Source organism: Bactrocera tryoni, unplaced genomic scaffold (assembly GCF_016617805.1).
Source record: "Bactrocera tryoni isolate S06 unplaced genomic scaffold, CSIRO_BtryS06_freeze2 scaffold_11, whole genome shotgun sequence".
Classification (NCBI taxonomy): domain Eukaryota; kingdom Metazoa; phylum Arthropoda; class Insecta; order Diptera; family Tephritidae; genus Bactrocera; species Bactrocera tryoni.
Window position 1 is genome coordinate 16,046,871 of NW_024395824.1, and position 19,886 is coordinate 16,066,756.

The 19,886-nt window shown below is 39.2% G+C and overlaps 1 protein-coding gene across 5 annotated transcripts in view; it reads right to left on the bottom strand.

The window, feature by feature from the left end:
- Window positions 1-999: 999 nt before the first annotated feature.
- LOC120779497 (paired box protein Pax-6) overlaps window positions 1,000-19,886 on the bottom strand; it is a 165,652-nt gene continuing 146,765 nt past the window's right edge. For 4 of the 5 annotated variants that reach the window (XM_040111787.1, XM_040111789.1, XM_040111786.1 and 1 more), the window contains 4 exons: window positions 4,983-5,156; window positions 4,642-4,899; window positions 4,080-4,578; window positions 1,000-2,372 (listed from right to left, as the gene is read on the bottom strand). In XM_040111787.1, coding sequence (XP_039967721.1) covers window positions 1,646-2,372; window positions 4,080-4,578; window positions 4,642-4,899; window positions 4,983-5,156 — 1,658 coding nt within the window. In that variant the 3' untranslated portion in view covers window positions 1,000-1,645. The remainder of the gene's footprint in view (window positions 2,373-4,079; window positions 4,579-4,641; window positions 4,900-4,982; window positions 5,157-19,886) is intronic. The other variant, XM_040111788.1, reaches the window with a different exon arrangement.

Consider the following 19,886-nt stretch of genomic DNA (forward strand, 5'->3'; position numbering starts at 1 on the left):
TACTGACTGCATTAATTATTTACATTGCTTTTGTATATTTGTGAACATAATGTATTTTCAAGCAATTAATAAAGTTATATGCATAACTCATACACTGACTGATGCAATCGTCTTATGGTTTGTTAGAATAACGAAAATGTGGCATATGGGAGTCTGAATAATACATAGGTATTAAACAATGCTATATCCATGTTAAGTGATAAAACGGTATAAAGGAAATGGAAAGTTTGAAAATAATTTATTATGTGTATTATTGACCTAATTTTATTTTGGGAATACCACATATTATTGCTTTTCCATCTGACTTTAAAGCGGACGGTCAATATGTGGAATATTTTAATGAAATTAATGCGGAAATTTTTTCTGGTAAGGCAAAACTATTGAAGTGAGATAAAATACGAATCGGCTGAAACAAATGCTTTTCTTTTCCACCCGTCAACATTTGGAACTATTTTTAGTACGAGCCTTAATATTTCATTGCAAGCACGTTCAAACAGCACAGGACTTCTTTAATTTGGAAATCATATATCGCAACACAAAAGTGCTTTTTCTATATTCGAATAACTTATCAGGGCCTGACTATGGGTTATGTAAAATAGCATTACTGTTTCTTACTAATTTTTGATAGCTAAAACCGGAAATGATAGTAAAAACTTCCTAACACTTAGGATTTTTTAGTTTTGTAGTCAAGGGGTGTAGGGTCAAACCACCACCATTTACTAAAATGACAAAATTAGCTGTATGTGAGTAACATTTTTGAACTCAAACTCGTAGTCCGAACACCTCAAATACCCAGCAGACTTTTTCGCAATTCAGCCTCAAATTTTTCATTCAGATTTGTTGAGTAGAGAAATTTTGCGACTCTGATGTTGGAAGCTGTTTCTTGCTAATTTTGGGTTCGTTAAATAGTAAAAAGGTATTTCCTTCTTAGCGCATCAGCCGCAATTTTTTCCTTCAAATTTGTTAAGTAATTAGACACGAAATAATAAAAAATGTCGGTTATTTTTCTATACAATTTTATTTATTATTTCGACTGTATGGACCTTTCATACTAAAACCACATCATCTAATAATAGTACATTAATACGTATATCGATTTCTCGAATATGCCGAAAGTATTCTATAACCCTTTTGTTTAAATTTTTAATAGTTGCGAGATCGAATTAAAAAATTGTATTATTTCAATAACCTTGGGTTGAGCATTATTTGTTGGAACCACTCATCGATATACATTTTGTAAACAAATTGTTTGCAAAATTAGAAATGTAAAAATTCATTTTTAAATTCACATTTCGTAAACTATGATTTTTTAAATATTTTTTTTTTTCATCACTTTATTAATTCAAATATTTTTAACATAAATAATGCACAAAAGTACTAATGTAAAGAACAAAAGTAAATAACCATAAAAATTCAAAAAACTTCAAATAGTAGGTAGTGTTAAAACTGGATAAAAATAAATTATATTTGGTATGGCGACTATTAGCGTCTATTAGATCTCGCAGATCTACGGAATCATAGTTTACAAAATATCAATTTAAAAATGAATTTGTATGGTTTTTTCATTTAGGAAACTATTAATTGATAAACTTAAGTATTTCAAACCACTTCGAGCGTTGGGAATGACTAATGTTGTATATTTCTTTCAAGCCCATGGTGAATAAAAGCATGAGGCGAAAAACTGCTGCTGCTTTCCAACTTGGTTTTGCGAGCTTGTTGAGGAAAGGCCACTGTCCATGACTGTGGAGCCGCCACTATTATTGCATACTGTAGATGAAGCGGTGGCCGTTGCATAACCATATCCCAGTTGAGAGTAATTGTGCATGGTACTAGCTGCCGTACTGCTGCTACCGCCACCATCGTTGGGTGTACCTAGCTGATGGCTTATTGGACTGCAAGGTGAGTTCCGAGTCGATAATAAGGTGGTGTTATTAAGGTTTGTCGATGTAGTTGCCCCACTATCGCAATTTATGGCAGATACCGAGCTGTCGCTGGTAACTTGAGGCAAGGCAGAAACATTGTTTGAACAAGCTATTGGTAGCGGTAATGGTGGTTGCAGCCCCACCGTTTGTTCATAACTTTTAACTGTCGTATCATAACCTCTGCTTACCAACTGCTGATTTGTGTTGGCAGTTGAGCTAGAGCTACCGCACCCAATCATTGCACTGCTACTACTATGTCCACTGCTTACCGACGGTATGCCGAAACTCCCAATCATTGCATGGTGATGTGGAGGAGGTGGAAGGGGAGCACGAAGCGACATATGGCACTGATATAGTGAGGGCGGGGTTAGGTCACGTTGCTGAGAAATTGGTGATCCGGGCATCGGTGATATTGAGGGATGCGTGAAGGATGACATAGACGCCATTGAACTGTAATGAGCGATGGATATAAAATAAGTCCCATTAAGGCATATTTTGATTAAGTTAAACTTGACAAAAAAAATATATAATTCGGAGTTTTTCCTTTAAAATATTCTTATCATATATGAAAGAGACTGTTTCTTTGGTAGACTTACTGCCTGTAAGACTTTGCCGTGTTAACTAGCACAGTCGTGGTTTCTTTTATGTCAATTACTAATACAGGTACGTAATACGTAATATTTATACTCTTGGAACCAGTTGCTACAGACTATTATAATTTTGTTCAGCTAACGGTTGTACGTATCACCTAAAACTAATCGAGATAGATATAGGGTCATATACATATATAAACATGACCAAGATTAAGAGAAAAGTTGAAATCTGGTTGACTGTCTGCCTGTCCGTGCAAGCTGTAACTTGAGTAAAAGCTGAGATATCTCATTGAAACTTGGTATGTGGGTTCCTTAGTACAACAAAAATTTGAGTGCGTAGATGGGCGTAATCGGACTACTGCCACGCCCACAAATCGCCATTAACCAAAAACATGTAAAGTGCCATAACTGTGCACTAAATTAAGATATAAAGCTGTCATTTGGTACTGGGGATCGCAGTAGCAAGCGGCACCAGCGGGCAACATTTGTTGAAAAAGTGGGTGTGGCCTCGCCCTCTATTAACTATAGAGTATATATCTCCCACATCACTTAAGCTACCCACCAAATATTCTGAGTACAAGTTTTATAAGAACTTCTACCGATAGTGTGAAAATGGATGAAATCAGAGGATAACCCCGCTCACTCCCCATATAACGGTACTGTTAAAAACTACTGAAATCGTGATAAATTAATAACTAAACACGCCAGAATATGGTATGAGAGAGCTTTATGGGAGCTGGAGTGAAAACTAGACAATGGGCGTGGCACCGCCCACATTTTGGTAAAATCCCATACCTCGGGACCTGACTGACCGATTTCGACAAAACTTAGTACGTTTTCTTCATCATTCTCTTTACATTCTTAGGTAACATTTTGAAAAAGACAAAATCGGACAGCAACTACGCCTAATTCTCATATCGTACAATTTTAAATTCCACTTGATACTTTCACTTTCCAGTACAGAAATCGAGAAGCAATTAATATAACGATTTAAAACTCTGCATGAATAATATCGTCAGTGTGTGCCCCTTGCGATCAAAATTTTTTTAAATCCAATAAAAATCTGTTCAAGCCCTTAGGAAGCAAATAGTTAGACCCCGGTACCTATAGTTGACTTTTGATCGAAAATTTTGATCAATGTGTGATATATAAAACTAAAATTAAGGGATAATCCGTTTCTTATAATGGTATGTTTATATGTCAAAAATGGTTTGAATCAGACTAATACTTTCTTTAGCCCCCACATACTTAATATAAAAATTTTCAAACTTTCGGGTGACTTTGTGCCGCATATATCGGCCAATATATGTGCCAATGAAAATAAGACAACTTGTTTAACTCATAACAGTGCCTAAAATAGATAAATTTGAGCGAAAACTTGGCCTAGCCCCTATATAACTAATATCAGGATTTTCGAACATCTGGCTGACTTTACTCCATATGATTGCTTTTACGCCTTAAAGTATTTCCCTGTCTTTGATTCTTGCAATTTGCAAAAGTATAAAATGTTCGGTTGTACCCGAACTTAGTGTTAGTAATATTTTTATACACAAATAACGCCTACCTATATGTTTCACTCATGGCCATTGTGGAATGATGATGTATTGGGTACATAGTCCCCATAGAGCTGCTAAATCCGTTATTCAAATTAAGCCGAGGTGATAACGTCGGTACAATGGAACCATCTAAATGGTGTGTATGATGTGCCGCCGCATGATATGTATGCACTGCTCCAATGGGCGCACATCCAGAGCTCGCGGTTGCACTAAGTCCCATCACTCCTGTACTACTACGTTCAATGGAATGTCCACCTACCAAATTTGTAACACTTGTACCGCTGGCGTTGCTGCTACCTGATGATGTTTGCTGTCCGCCTCCAAGATTATCAGGGGTACCAGCTCCGCTGCCTCTAACAGAAGTACGTACTGCCACTGTTGTAGCAGCTACTACATCACCTGTAGAAACTGAGTTATGAGCTAATGGGGGTGTGGAAATTACGTCATGTGGAATCGGTGCATCTGTTGTTGGCGTAGCATAGCCGAAATAATCAAAAAAAAGGCGTGCTTTTTTACTCATTTAGTATACTTGATTTCTAGAAATCTATAATTGCTATTTAATATACTTACTTCCACTGGGCAGTACCGGGGCGCCGACGCTACCGTTCATACTGCTTCTGTTGGGGCTGTCTGCGACAGAGGTAGCAGATATAGACGACCCGCCTCCAGTTGAGCTGGGTGTTCGGCGTTGATTACGTAATTTTTCCTCACGTCGCCATTTAGCGCGGCGATTAGAAAACCAAACCTGTATTCGGGCCTCTGGCAAACCTATTTTAGCAGCCAGACGCTCACGCGCAAAAACATCAGGATAATGGGTGCGTTCGAATTCTGCACACAGTTGTATATTTGTAAATCGAAAATAATTATTTATATTTGCGTTTTGTTTTTATAATTTTAAGATGTAAAAATACCTTTTTCTAAACTATCAATTTGCTCATTGGTGAAGGAAGTGCGATTCCTCTGTAGTTTGCGTTTAAGTATTAATCGAGCTTGATCGTCATCATTTGCACCTACATTCGACATACCACCATTGGAATTTTCGCCCTCGCCCGAACCGGTTTCATCTGAGTGATGACCATCGAGTTCTGTTAAAATAAAAAAGGAGACTTTAGTTAATACGTACCGACAATATCAGCCAAATATAATTTATTCATTGTAATATAGTATACAACAATATGTTTAATATAATGTTTTAACTTCATTCATGATATTAAATGTAAGTTAAATGATATATGACACATTATCTTATCTTCATGCTTTTACTATTCCTGGTCATTTATTAGAACAGAATTTCAATTCCGAAAGTCTTTCTATTAGTCTTACTTAGTATTTAACCGATGTTATTCGTTTCAGGCAACGCGATATGTTATTTTCGGGAAGAGATGCTCTCCGATTTTCATTAAGCTACCTCACAGATTGATCGAAATTTTTGGTAAAAAGTAACTAACTGAGGCCTATATTTCGGTATCTCGGGACTTGAGCGGTTATGATACGATTTAGACATTTTGTGACGTGTGATTGCAAAACTAAAATACACTTTGGGTGCAAAAAATTATTTCGATAGATTTGAAGTTGTGCTATATAGACAGTAAGCGTTGTGAACAAATTTCTTTCATTTTCACGCTATGACTTAATCGTTCAAATATAATTTTACGCACCAAATTTTTTTGAAACTAATCGGGGAGTTCTGGAAATATGTGATTTTATCTGAATTGGGGTGGTAACACCATTTTTCCCATTGCTTCTCTTAACACTTTTAAGTGCTTCATAGCTGTAAAATTTAGTGTTTCTAGCGTATTTATTTGCGAATTATCGCAATTTCGATTTTAGTAATTTTGATTAAAACCGTTATATGGGGAGCGGGCGTTCTTTTTTACAATGTAAAAGGAGGTGTAAAAGAAATTCCACCGTAGCCATAGCACTCTATAAGTTTTTGATTAAAGGCATTTTGTGGCGACGTATGTATACTGTGGGAGGCAGGATGGAGTCATGTGTAGTACTTCACGAAAGTTCACTTGGGTCTGGCCAGAAACGATTCCTTTACATATGGCTCAAGCGGCTCCCAATGAAAAATAACAACCAGCCTCGGAGGAGAGACCCCTCTTTTCATGGCGACCATGGCACACGAATTAAGGATTACGATTTGAGGGCATGCACCTGGAATGTTTGGTCCCTTAATTGGGCAGGTTCCGCCGCCCAGCTGGTTGGTGTCCTCGTATGAGTGAAGGCTGACATCACCGCCGTCCAAGAAATGCTATGGACGGGACAAGGAGTAAAGCAAGTAGGTCCTTGTGGCATTTACTACAGTGGTCATATAAAGGAGCGCACATTTGGTGTTGGATTCGTGATGGGAGAGAAACTACGTCGCCGAGTACTGTCAATGCCCCCGGTGGATGAACGTCTAGGCACAATCCGCATCAAAGCGAAGTTCTTTAACATATCGCTGATTTGCGCCCACGCCCCGGCGGAAGAGAAGGACGATGTGACCAAAGATGCTTTCTATGAGCGCTTGGAGCGCACCTATGAGAGCTGCCCTTGCCACGATATCAAAAACGTGCTTGACGACTTTAACGCCAGGGTGGGCAAAGGAGGTATTTTCACGATGAAACATTCCCAAATGGATTGAGGCTGATCGATTTCACCGGGGCACGAAATATGGTTATTTGTAGTATTAGATTCCAGCATAAGAAAATTCATCAAGCTACCTTGCTGTTTCCGGATCGAAAGACCACCAACCAGATCGATCACGTTGTGACACATGGAAGACACGTCTCCAGAGCGTTGGGTGCGTACGCTCCGAGGTCCTAATATCGACTCGGATCACGACCTTTTTGCAGCCAAAATTCGCACTGACCTCTTTGCAGCAAAAAACGCATGTCAACAAAGAGAAGGAAGGTTCCAAGTCGAGAAGCTGCGTTCACAGCAGACAGCCGAACAATTTTCTACTCGGCTTGCACTCCTGCTCTCTGAGAGCAGTCGTCAACAACTCAGTATAAGGGAACTGTGGGACGGCATCTCAAACTCCTTACGTACAGCCGCAACCAAAACCATTGATTTTCGGAAAATGCAAAGGAACAGCTCGTACGGCGAGGAGTGCCGTGTCCCAGCGGAGAGAAAACAGACTGCCTACCTCGCAACGTTACGTTCGACCACAATACGTGCGGGATGGGATTGATACCGAAAGTTGAAAAGGGAAGTGAGACGAATGTGCAGACAAAAAGAGAGGCCGAAATGCGTGAGTATGAAGAGCTTGAGAAGCTGGCCGACAAGGGTAATGCTCGAACATTCAAAGAAAAAATACGGCGGCTAACAGAACGTTTCAAGACCAGAGCATTCTCTTGTAGAACCCCCAAAGGTGATCTAGTGACCGATGCCCAGAGCATACTTAAATTATGGAGGAAACACTTCTCCAGCCTGCTGAATGGCAGTGAAAGTATAACCAGGAACGTTTCATTGCCCGACCATGAAGAAGTTCGAATAGCAATTACCCGTCTCAAGAACAACAAAGTGACGGGGGCCGATAGATTGCCAGCCGAGCTATTGAAACACGGCGGCGAAGATCTGATATGGTGCATGCAACCGCTTTTTTTAAATATGGTCAGACGAAAGCATGCCCAACGATTTTAATGTAAGTGTACTCTGTCCAATCCACGAAAAACTACTGTGGGATAAGCCTCCTCAACATCGCGTATAAGGTAAGGTAAGGCGTATTGTGTGAAAGATTAAAGCCCACCGTCAACAAGCTGATTGGACCTTATCAGTGTGGCTTTAGACTTGGCAAATCAACAACCGACCAGATATTTACCGTGCGCCAAATTTTGGAAAAGACCCGTGAAAAGAGAATTGACACACACTAGCTCTACGTCGATTTCTCATGTTGGATCCAGTGCAACACAAAAACCCAATTTATTCTTAAAAAGTACGCGAATGGTTATCGTCCCTACTAGAAATATGAAAAAATATTGATAAATAAAAAAGTAATTAACGTTTTTTTTTAATTTTTTTCCCCATGTTTTTTTGCATAAATTTTGTCATAATATTGTCAATAAAATAAAAAAAAATATGAATCTAGTAGGGACGTTAGCCAGGCGTTTTGTGAACATTTTAATAAATTAAGCAAATCGGTTAAGTAGTTCGGCCGGAATCATGTCCGCCAGTTTAAAAATTGTTTTTTGAGAAAAAGCATTTAAAGTGCCAGGTGTGCACTGCGAGCGCTTCAAACGTCGAGCGGTATTATTATTTTTGGGCTTTTTCCGAAACCTTCCATTGGTAAAATGGGTTTATACATTAATTCTAAGGGTATAAGGGAACATAAAATGAAAAAAAAAATTTGAAAAAAGATTACCCTACTGACCCCTTAAACATATAAAACACACAATCGTTTTTACATAATTCTAACCCTGTCCAGCCCACCTTAAAAACATATAAAACAAATATTGGATTTTACATAATTTAAGCACTATTCAGTCCGCCTTGAACAGATAAAACAAAAATTTGTTTTTTCGTAATTCTAGCACTGTCCAGACCCCGTTAAAAACATATAATACACACATTTGTTTTTACATAATTTTAGCACTGCGCAGGCCGCTTTGAACAGATAAAACAAAAATTTGTTTTTACGTAATTCTAGCACTGCCCAGACCCCTTTAAAAACATATAATACACAAATTTGTTTTTACATAACTGTAGCACTGCGCAGGCCGCTTTAAACATACTATACATAGTATAAAACAAGCATTTGTTTTCATTGTTAGTCGGCATGTATAAAACGGTTTTATTTTTAAAAAGATAAGATTTTACTAATCAATATGTAGTATAAAACAGAGTCGCCTTTTCTATCCCTATGTCCCTTTGCATGCTTAAATCTTTAAAACTACGCAATGAATTTTGATGCAGTTTTTTTTAATAGATAGAGTGATTGAAGAGGAAGGTTTATTTGTATAATAACATCCATTAAATAGTGGAGAAATACTGTTATTTTTGAAGGTTCTAGTGTGATGCCGTAACTAATTAAATTTTTTCCGCATACATTGAAAACGAAGGCTGAAAACTATAAGATTTATTAAAACAATGTACTAAGTATTGTACACATTGAAAACGTATACAGAAACTCAGCGATGGTACACAAACATATGTCTATCTCTTATAGATACTCCCCAATATCATTTTTTTGTCATTTGCTTTTCACGACAAATAATGGCTGATTTTCGAAACGATTTTAACCAATACAAAATTAATAGTTATTCAATTAAATAGCTTAAATACATTGTATGTATATCTTATATATAACAAGAAAAAACGTTAACTTCGGTTGCACCGAAGCTGGTATACCCTGGTGCATTTCTTTTAGTAACTATGTGTTCAGTTTATATGGAAGCTATATGCTATAGTACAAGCCCTTGATTCCGATAGTTCGGTTTGTATGGCAGCTATATGCTATAGTAGGCCGATCTGAACAATTTCTTCGGAGATTACATTGTTGCCCTAAAAATTAAGCTGTGCCAACTTTTGTGAAGATACATTGTCAAATGTGAAAGCTTTCCATACAAGAACTTGATTCTGATCGTTCAGTTTGTATGGCAGCTATATGTTATAGTGGTCCGATATCGGCAGTTCCGACAAATGAGCAGCTTCTTGAAGAGAAAATGACGTTTGCAAAACTGAGGGAATAGTTCGTATATATACAGAAAGACGGACAGACAGACGAACATGGCTAAATCGACTCAGGTCAACATACTGATCATTTATGTATATATACAATATATACTTATATATGTAGGGTCTCCGATGCTTCCTTCTGGGTGTTACAAACTTCGTGACAAACTTAATATACCCTGTTCAGGGTATAAAAATAAATCGCAAAATGTGTTGCTAAGCGCATGACTCAACAACGCCTGGACCAATATTGCCAATTATTTTTTAAAAAGTTCTTTGAGATTCAAGGATGGTTTTTACGGCAAGAAAAATTCGAATAATTACCGGAAAACTTCTAAAACAGCCCTTTACTTTTTTCCATACAAACGAATGAATGTTTGTTTGTAGTAACGCTAAGAGAACGGCTGCACCAATCTTGATGAAATTTTCAGAAGTTGTTCGTTGTGGATCGGGGAAGGGTTAGAAATATAAATACCTTATTCTTTTCATGTGAAAAAGTCGGAAAATTGGATAAATCCATAAAGTAACTTTTTTTCATACAAATTTTTTTTTAGTTTTTGTTTGCTTTGTTTTTTAATATTTTGATTTGTAAATTCTTTGAATCGTTCAATTTCGGTCGCTTTCTGTTTTATTCCGGCTATTGAAAAGAAAAATTATTCAAAATTATTCAGTGAAAACTTTACGTGTGTTTCACACAAAGTGATCAATTGCGAAGAGGTCGCCCTAATATCGGTCGGCGTTTTTTTGCCACCAACGTATGGCAGCCCAAGGCAAGGCAAGGCAAGAAGTACTCCCAGGATGTGGTGAAATACGTGCGGAATTATGGATTGCGCTCAATCAGCAGGCGATTGTCACGATGTCACAGCACGACTTTTCAAACAACAGTTACGATGTTTGATTGACTTTATCTTAAAGCAACGTATGTGTGGTGCTGTTAGATGGTAGATGTACTCTGTTGAGTGGCAAAAGAGAGGTTTGCCGTACGCACACATTCCTTTTTGGATGGTGGTTACATCAGATCAAATTGATGAAATCACTTCTGCTGAAATTCCTGATGCAGAGATAGATCCAGTATTATACGAAGTGATGGAAACCAATATGGTTCATAGACCTTGCGGACACCACAATCCCACTTCGGTTTGTATGTCTGTCAATAAATGCACCAAACACTATCCACGTGCTTTTCTTTCGGAAACACAAAGTAGAAATGATGGATATCCAATGTATCAGCGTCGCTCACCAGAAAACAATGGCAGAACATTTAGCATTCAATTTAGCATAGTGATTATCGAAATTGATATTGAGTATTGCAGTTTGGTGTAATCGATAAAATACGTTTGTAGGTACTTCTTTGGAGGATGGAGTCATGTGTAGAAGTTCACGCAAGTGAGGAAAGTTCTCTGATCGCCATTCACTTGGGAGTGGCCAGAAACGATTCTTTTACATATGGCTTAAGCAGCTCACTACTTCCGGTCTTTGACCAAGTATCCTCTGGGTAGCCTAAGAACATCCGTTCGAAGGCGAGCTAATGTGAGAAGGCGAAACATCCCCTACATAGGGTTGTGCGCTGGATTTGGGACCCGCCACGTAAAAAAACACCCACAATGAAAAGGAAAACACAGCCTCGGATGAGAGACCCCCCTTTTGATGACGACCCTGGCAAACGAAATAAGGACTACGATTTGAGGGCATGCACCTGGAATGTCCGGACCCTTAATTGGGAAGGTGCCGCTGCCCAGCTGGTTGATGTCCTCGCAAAAATAAAGGCTGACATCACCGCCGTCCAAGAAATGCGATGGACGGGACAAGGACAGAGACGAGTAGGTCCTTGTGACATTTACTACAGTGGCCATATAAAGGAGCACAAGTTTGGTGTTGGATTCGTGGTGGGAGAGAGACTCCGTCGTCGAGTACTATCATTCACTCCGGTGAATGAACGTCTAGCCACAATCCGCATCAAAGCGAGGTTCTTCAACATATCACTGATTTGCGCCCACGCCCCGACGGATGAGAAGGACGATGTGACCAAAGATGCCTTCTATGAGCGCTTGGAGCGCGCTTATGAGAGCTGACCCCGCCACGATGTCAAAATCGTGCTTGGCGACTTTAACGCCAGGGTGGGCAAAGAAGGTATATTTGGCGCTACGGTCGGTAAATTCAGCCTCCACGACGAAACATCCCCAAATGGGTTGAGGCTGATTGACTTCGCCGGGGCCCGAAATATGGTTATCTGTAGTAATAGATTCCAGCATAAGAAGATTCATCAAGCCACCTGGCTGTCTCCGGATCGAAAAAGCACCAACCATATTGATCATGTTGTGATAGACGGAAGACACGTCTCCAGTGTTTTAGATGTGCGTGCGCTCCGAGGTCCTAACATCGACTCGGACCACTATCTTGTTGCAGCTAAGATTCGCACTCGCCTCTGTGCAGCAAAAAACGCACGCCAACAAACACAAGGAAGGTTCGACGTCGAGAAGCTGCAATCACAACAGACAGCCGAACGATTTTCTACTCGGCTTGCACTCCTGCTCTCTGAGAGCACTAGTCAACAACTCGGTATAAGGGAACTGTGGGACGGCATTTCAAATTCCTTACGTACAGCTGCAACCGAAACCATTGGTTTTCGGAAAGAGCAAAAGAACAGCTGGTACGACGAAGAGTGCCGTGTCGCAGCGGAGAGAAAACAGGCTGCCTACCTCGCAACGTTACGATCGACCACTACACGTGCGGGATGGGATAGATACCGAGAGTTGAAGGGGGAAGCGAGACGCATTTGCAGACAGAAGAAGAAAGAGGCCGAAATGCGTGAGTACGAAGAGCTTGATAAGCAGGCCGGCAGGGGTAATGCTCGAAAATTCTACGAAAAAATGCGGCGGCTTACAGAAGGTTTCAAGACCGGAGCATACTCTTGTAGAACCCCCAAAGGTGATCTAGTCACTGATGCCCAGAGCATAGTTAAATTATGGAGGTAACACTTCTCCAGCCTGCTGAATGGCAGTGAACGCACAACACCAGGATAAGGAGAACCCGATTCCCCAATCGATGACGATGTAGCAGACGTTCCATTACCCGACCATGAAGAAGTTCGAATAGCAATTGCCCGCCTCAAGAGCAACAAAGCGGCAGGGGCCGACGAACTACCGGCCGAGCCATTCAAACACGGCGGCGAAGAACTAATAGGGAGCATGCATCAGCTTTTTTGTAAAATATGGTCGGACGAGAGCATGCCCAACGATTGGAATTTAAGTGTGCTATGCCCAATCCATAAAAAAGGAGACCCTGCTAATCGGCGCCAATCTACAATGTGGGATTAGCCTGCTCAACATCAGCATATAAGGTTCTATCCAGCGTATCGTGTGAAAGATTAAAGCCCACCGTCAACAAACTGATTGGACCTTATCAGTGTGGCTTCAGGCCTGGCAGATCAACAACCGACCAGATATTCACCATGCGCTAAATCTCGGAAAAGATCCAAAGAAAGGAGAATCGACACCACACCAACTCTTCGGGTCGAGATTTTTGTAGCTTGCTTCGACAGCACGAAAAGAGCTGCCTTTATGTTGCGATGTCTGGAATTTGGTATCCCCACAAACTAATACGATGGTGTGTAAACTGACGTTGAACAACACGAAAGCCCGTCAGGATCGGGAAGGACCTCTCCGGAGCCGTTCGATACCTCAAACGAGGTTTCAGACAAGGCGACTCCCTATCGTGCGACTTCTTCAACCTGCTTCTGGAGAAAATAGTTCGAGCTGCAGAACTAAACAGAGAAGGTACCATCTTCTATAAGAGTGTACAGCTGAAGCCGGGCGTATGCCGACGATATTGATATCATCGGCCTCAACACCCGCGCCGTTAGTCTCTTGCTTTCTCCAGGCTGGACAAGCAAAGCACAGAAAATGGGTCTGGTAGTGAACGAGGGCAAAACGAAATATCTCCTGTCATCAAACAAACAGTCGTCGCACTCGCGACTTGGCTCTCACGTCACTGTTGGTAGTCATAACTTTGAAGTTGTAGATAATTTCGTCTATTTAGGAACCAGCATTAACACCACTAATAATGTCAGCCTGGAAATCCAACGCAGGATTGCTCTTGCCAACAGGTGCTACTTCGGACTGAGTAGGCAATTGAAAAGTAAAGTCCTCTCTCGACGAACAAAAACCAAACTCTATAAGTCGCTCATAATTCCCGTCCTGCTATATGGTGCAGAGGCTTGGGTGATGACAGCAACCGATGAGTCGACGTTACGAGTTTTCGAGAGAAAAATTCTGCGAAAGATTTATGGTCCTTTGCGCATTGGCCACGGCGAATATCGCATTCGATGGAACGATGAGCTGTACGAGATATATGACGACATTGACATAGTTCAGCGAATTAAAAGACAGCGGCTACGCTGGCCAGGTCATGTTGTCCGGATGGATGAAAACACTCCAGCTCTGAAAGTATTCGACGCAGTACCCGCCGGGGGAAGCAGAGGAAGAGGAAGACCTCCACTCCCTTGGAAGGACCAAGTGGAGAAGGACCTGGCTTCGCTTGGAATATCCAATTGGCGCCACGCAGCGAAAAGAAGAAACGACTGGCGCGCTGTTGTTAATTCGGCTATAATCGCGTAAGCGGTGTCTACGCCAATTAAGAAGAAGAAGAATTACGTCACCGTCTGGAACGATCCGGTCGATACGTGAACTGCAATAAAGCGCTTTGTAGGATATTTACTTTTGCAATTCATGAACGTTTTCCGACTGTTGTGCGTCTCGCAGTTTATTTGGAGAATGGCCAAAGAGTGTATTACAACCCAGATAATACAGTACACCGCCAGCAACAAAATTAACATTTACAATCCACCCGAAAAACGACGATTGTTTCTACCGTCGGTTACTATTGATTAATGTACGCGGTTCATCTTTATTTGAGTCATTTCGTACTGTGAATGGTACGTTGTGTGCAAGTTTTGGAGAAGTAAGCCAGTAATTACAATTGTTGGAACATGTTAATTACTGGAATGAAAATGAAGTTGGCACACTTTTCGCGATAAACATTTCGACATATTAGCCTTCAAATCCGCCTCAATTATGGGATACGAACAAAAATGACATTGCCGAAGACATTTTACATCGTCTTTGCTAAAAATTGGAAATGGGTTAATTCCGGTTGATACTCCCGGTGGTTTGATATCAATTTCATCTACCCTTTATCAATTCACGAAAGATGAACTCATCACGATTGGTCGGACATTGGCCAAATTATCGTAACTACGATTCCTTAAGTGCACGCGCAATGTTAGCTGCCAAAAATACTGATGTTGTTGACTTAAACTGGAAGATTCAAAGTAAAATTCAGGGAGACTTGCGCTCATAAAAGTCGATCGATAGTCTAGACAATGAAAACGAAGCCGTGAATTTTCCCGTGGAATTTCTAAATTCTTTGGACAGGTTTGGTTGCCACCGCATCATTTGCGTCTCAAAGTTGGATCAGTCGTTATTATGTTCCGCAATCTGCGCTATCGAATACAAGGGGGCTGAATGTTTGATTCCAGGAATTCCTCTGAGTTCTAACAATTTGCCATTTCAGTTCAAACGTATTCCGTTTCCAGTGAAAATTGTATTTGAGGTGATAATCAACAGGGCACAAGGATAGTCGCATAGTGTGTGGCGTGCTCACGAATTGGAAAACCATCTTTTCTGTACATCGAAACAGAAACCAAAAAATGTTGTTTATGAAGCTGCTTTACATTGAAAAAAAAATGATATGATAAATTTAACTTTTTTTCATTTCATAACACATAATTTTACGCTGGACAACGGCTGCGAATTCAGCTAGTTTAATATGGATCTGTATGGCCCTTTACTGCATATGATTTATACGAATATTTTCGAAGACTTTACAGATTTAAAAATTGCGGGACGTAGCGTTTGTGGCGGTATAGTGAGGCCAGCGCGGGGGGAGCGTGCCTATAAATAGCTCGTCGGAAACCGCGGTTCTCCCTATAACACTTTAAATTTAGCAACGATAGCACGCGTTTATTATCGGAGCTCTCAAACTGACCTTTCCTCAAAACTAATACAATTGCTAAATATGTGGAATAGTAGAAAAGAACTGCACCCAAAAACGCAGTGCAATAGATTATAATTTGGTCAGTTGATGAATATTATACCACGTGCATCCCAAAAGATTGGTGTCATAACCTTGCCAGCCGACTTTTTCGTCTTTGCACGCTTGAGAAACGGTTCATCATGTGCAGTCCACTAGAATGACTGTCGATTGGACACCAGCATGAAATGATGGAGCAACGTTTCTATTGTCACACATCGATGCGAAATTCCCTTTTATTCCGATAAAAAAGCACTCAAATACTTCACAGAAACAGTTATTCGTTGTTTTTGTTGGATTATGAACTTACGAGGTACCCACTTTGCACAGAGCTTTCGCCTCTTTAGGGCATCATTGTCCTCGGTGCTTATTTCGCCTCTTTCCAACTTAGCAAACCTCTGTTCCTCTAGCTTTATATATAAATATAATTTGGGTTTTTGTCTGTTCGTTATATCTGACTAAACTGAAATGAAAAATGGTTTGAACCATTGTGAAGGCAATCCAATGACGATGGTTTGTAAAGTTGGAAAAAGTTGGAAAAAGTTCATTTTTAACCGACTTACGAGCGTAAATTTCCAAAAAGTGACTTTTCCATAAATTTTTTTTGTGTTGTTTTCCAACTAATTTTTTTGTAAATTATTTGAATCGTTCAATTTCGGTTGTTTGCTTTCTTTATTTCGGCTATACAAAAGGTAAATTATTGAACTATTTCAATGAATGTGAAAACATTATATATGTGATCAAATTGAAAGGTCAACTTTTAATTTATACTTCGCGTGTTTTTCGAATCGGTAAACTTTTTGTTTTCTGTAAATTGGTAGTACTGTTAGTGATATCTATGCTAAATTTCACGTCAAAATATTTATAAGTATTTGAGATACACATCGTCTTGTGAGTCTCTAAAAGAGAACACTTCGATTTTTACACTGTTTGAATTTATTGAACAAAGAAGTGCGATAATGCACCATCTCATACTGCATTGGTTATTCGTGATCATTTCGACATATTTTCGACTAATATCGCCTGATTTATCTTCTTGTAATATAATAAAGTCAATATCGAAGTATCCGAGAACTACTTCGCATGCCACTGAAGTTCGCACATTTTTCGCGATGATCATTTCGACATATCAGCCTTCAAATCCGCCTCAATTATGGGAGACGAACAAAAATGATATTGCCGAAGACATTTTATATCGTATTCGCTAAGAATTGGATATGGGAAAATTTCGGTTAATACTTCCAGTGGTTTGATATCAATTACACCTGTCTTATGACAATTCACTTCAACGACAGATGGACTCATCACGAATGTTTATCCGAATATTTGCCAAATTATCGTAACTACGATTGCTTGAGTGCACGCGCAATTTTAGCGATGTCACCGATGTTAATGACTTAAACTGGAAAATTCAAAGTCAAATTCCGGGAGGTTTGCGCTTATACAAATCGATCGATCGACTGGACAATGAAGACGAAGCCGTGAATTATCCTGTGGAATTTATAAATTCTTTGGAGAGACTTAGTACTATGCCGCCGCATCATTTGCGTCTCAAATTTGGATCTGTCATTATTATGTTTCTCAATCTTTATGCGCCGAAACCGTGTAATGGAACCCGTCTGACTGTGACGCAGCTATCGAATAGAAGGGGCAGAATGCTTGATTCTACGAATTCCTTTGAGTTCCATCGATTTGCCATTTCAGTTCAAACGTATTCAGTTTCAAGGGAAAATTGTGTGTGTGTGGCATAAATCTGGAAATGCAATGTTTTGCACACGGCCACATATATGTGGCGTGTTAACGAGTTGAAAAGCTATACATTTTCGCACCGGAACAGAAACCAAAGAGTGTTGTTTATCAAGCTGCGTTACATTGAAAAAAATGTAGAAGAATCGCAAATAAATGATTTTCAACACATTATAAATTCAAATTGCTTTTCATGTCAAAACACACGCAAAATGAGCGGTGCCAAGCTTATTGTTCATCTTTATACATTATCAATTAATTAGTAAGTTCAAAATTTCAATATTAATTATAACCACAATCAAAATCCATTTATCTATTATAACTCGAAAATGTTTGGGCTTGCCAAAAATTCTATTACAACGAGGATCAGTGGTCAGAATTTCTTTCTGTTGGATATTTCTACCGTGTTTTTAATATTGATCTTATTTCGTAAATTTTTCTAAGTTTACATTTGGCACAAGGAAAACAGAAAATTGTGTCTAGGATAATTGATATATCAACCAGATAAGTGCCAGGACTTTTTCGATGCCTTCTCATGGATGCCTACATCGGCTTCTGCAGTAAAAGTATCCTTTTTACAGAATTTTACTGTTGTACAATTGACTGACAAAAACTACTCAGAAACTTTCCAGTAAAGCCGTTACACTCCACTTCTATTGAAAAGGTGTTAAAACTGGAGCCAAAGTTAACTAGCAGGATGTTTTAGAAAACGTGGTAAGGCTGCTAAGCAAGATTCCAGCGCACAGGACAAAAACAAATTGATCGTTTAAGATCTTGCGTGAATGCAAAAAGTGACTATTTCGAATTATATTATTATGTGCATTACTATAAACTACTATATAAAACTTTCTTTGCTTAAAAATTTATTATAATTTAATTTTTTAGCGGCATAAACTAATATATTTTTAATATACTATTTGTAATGTGCTTAATTTTAATGACATGCATATGCCACTACAGTGTTCATTAAAAGTCAGAGTCTTATATTTTAATCTTCTAATAAGAAATTTGCGGTAATTGCTTAATTATAACAGGTAATGAATGCCTTGTGTACACTTTTGTGGCTGATACACTCAGCTCACTTTTTATGTTTGATAAGAGCAACTTAAGTTCTAATTGTTTAAACACCTATCTCAGTCAGAGTCAGATTAAGTAATTTATAATACACACTAACTTTTAAATGGATTATTTATGAAAATTTTCATAGGATAAAATACCAAAAACTATGTTGTGCCGAAATCGTAGTTTAGGTAAAAACAAAGTGTTACAAAAGTTCGAAAACAAACAAATTTGCTGAAAATGCTGTAGAAATGAGAGACAATTGAAGCTATCTCCATACCCGAAGATATCCCCGAAACGGTTATTGTTGTCGAGAGCCGTAAAACATTCGGTAAAAGCCAGTAATGTTATTTTAAAGACACTAAATATTAATGTCCGTAACTAAAAATGTTCGAAGAAGCCTCGAAGAAACCGGAAGGAAAGCGAAAACTAAAGCAAAAAAACTTTTCATTGCTGCGCGCTGAAGCGATATTAATGTCTGTAACAAAACTGTTCGCAGAAGCCTCGAATAAACCGGAAGGAAAGCGAAAACTATAGTAAAAAAACTTTTTAAACTTTATACCGAAACAAAGAGCTGCGCGTATATGCAACATACAAATCGGGATGCAATGGAAACCGGTTCCATGGTCTGATGAGGCGTCGGTTAAAAAAATATTGCTATAGCTTTACGCAACATTCAACAAACGTTAAAGTGTAGAAATGGTTGTTTTCAGAACAAAAAACAGGGAATTCTTAATAATATTATGAGAGCCTAGGGTGACATTAAAATTCTAAAGAACTTTTACCTACCCAAGCACGAAAAAATGGACTCCGAACTAAAGATTCTCTATTCATGCAAAAATAACATTGAAACGGCTCTAGGAATGGCTTTGACATAAATTGACCCCTTAGATATCAGTGGAATATAAGAAAGAAAAGTGTAATTCGAAACTTAGACCTTTAAACGTTGCATTGCTTTGAGTGGCCGTCAATGAAGCCTGGTTAAACAAAATCCCACACATTTTATATAACATATTTCAAAATATTTCTCAGATAATGAACTGTATCTCTTTCTTCTTTTTCTTTACTGCCGTAGACACCGCTTAAGCGGTTATACCTGAGTTAAGAACAGCGTGCCAGTCATTTCCCTAGTTGGCGCCAATTCGAGATACCAAGTGCAGCCAGGTCCTTCTCCACCTGTTCTCTCCAACCAAGTGGAGGTCTTCATCTTCCTCTGCTTCCACTCGCGGATACTGAATCAAAAACCTTCAAAGCTGTAGTGTTAT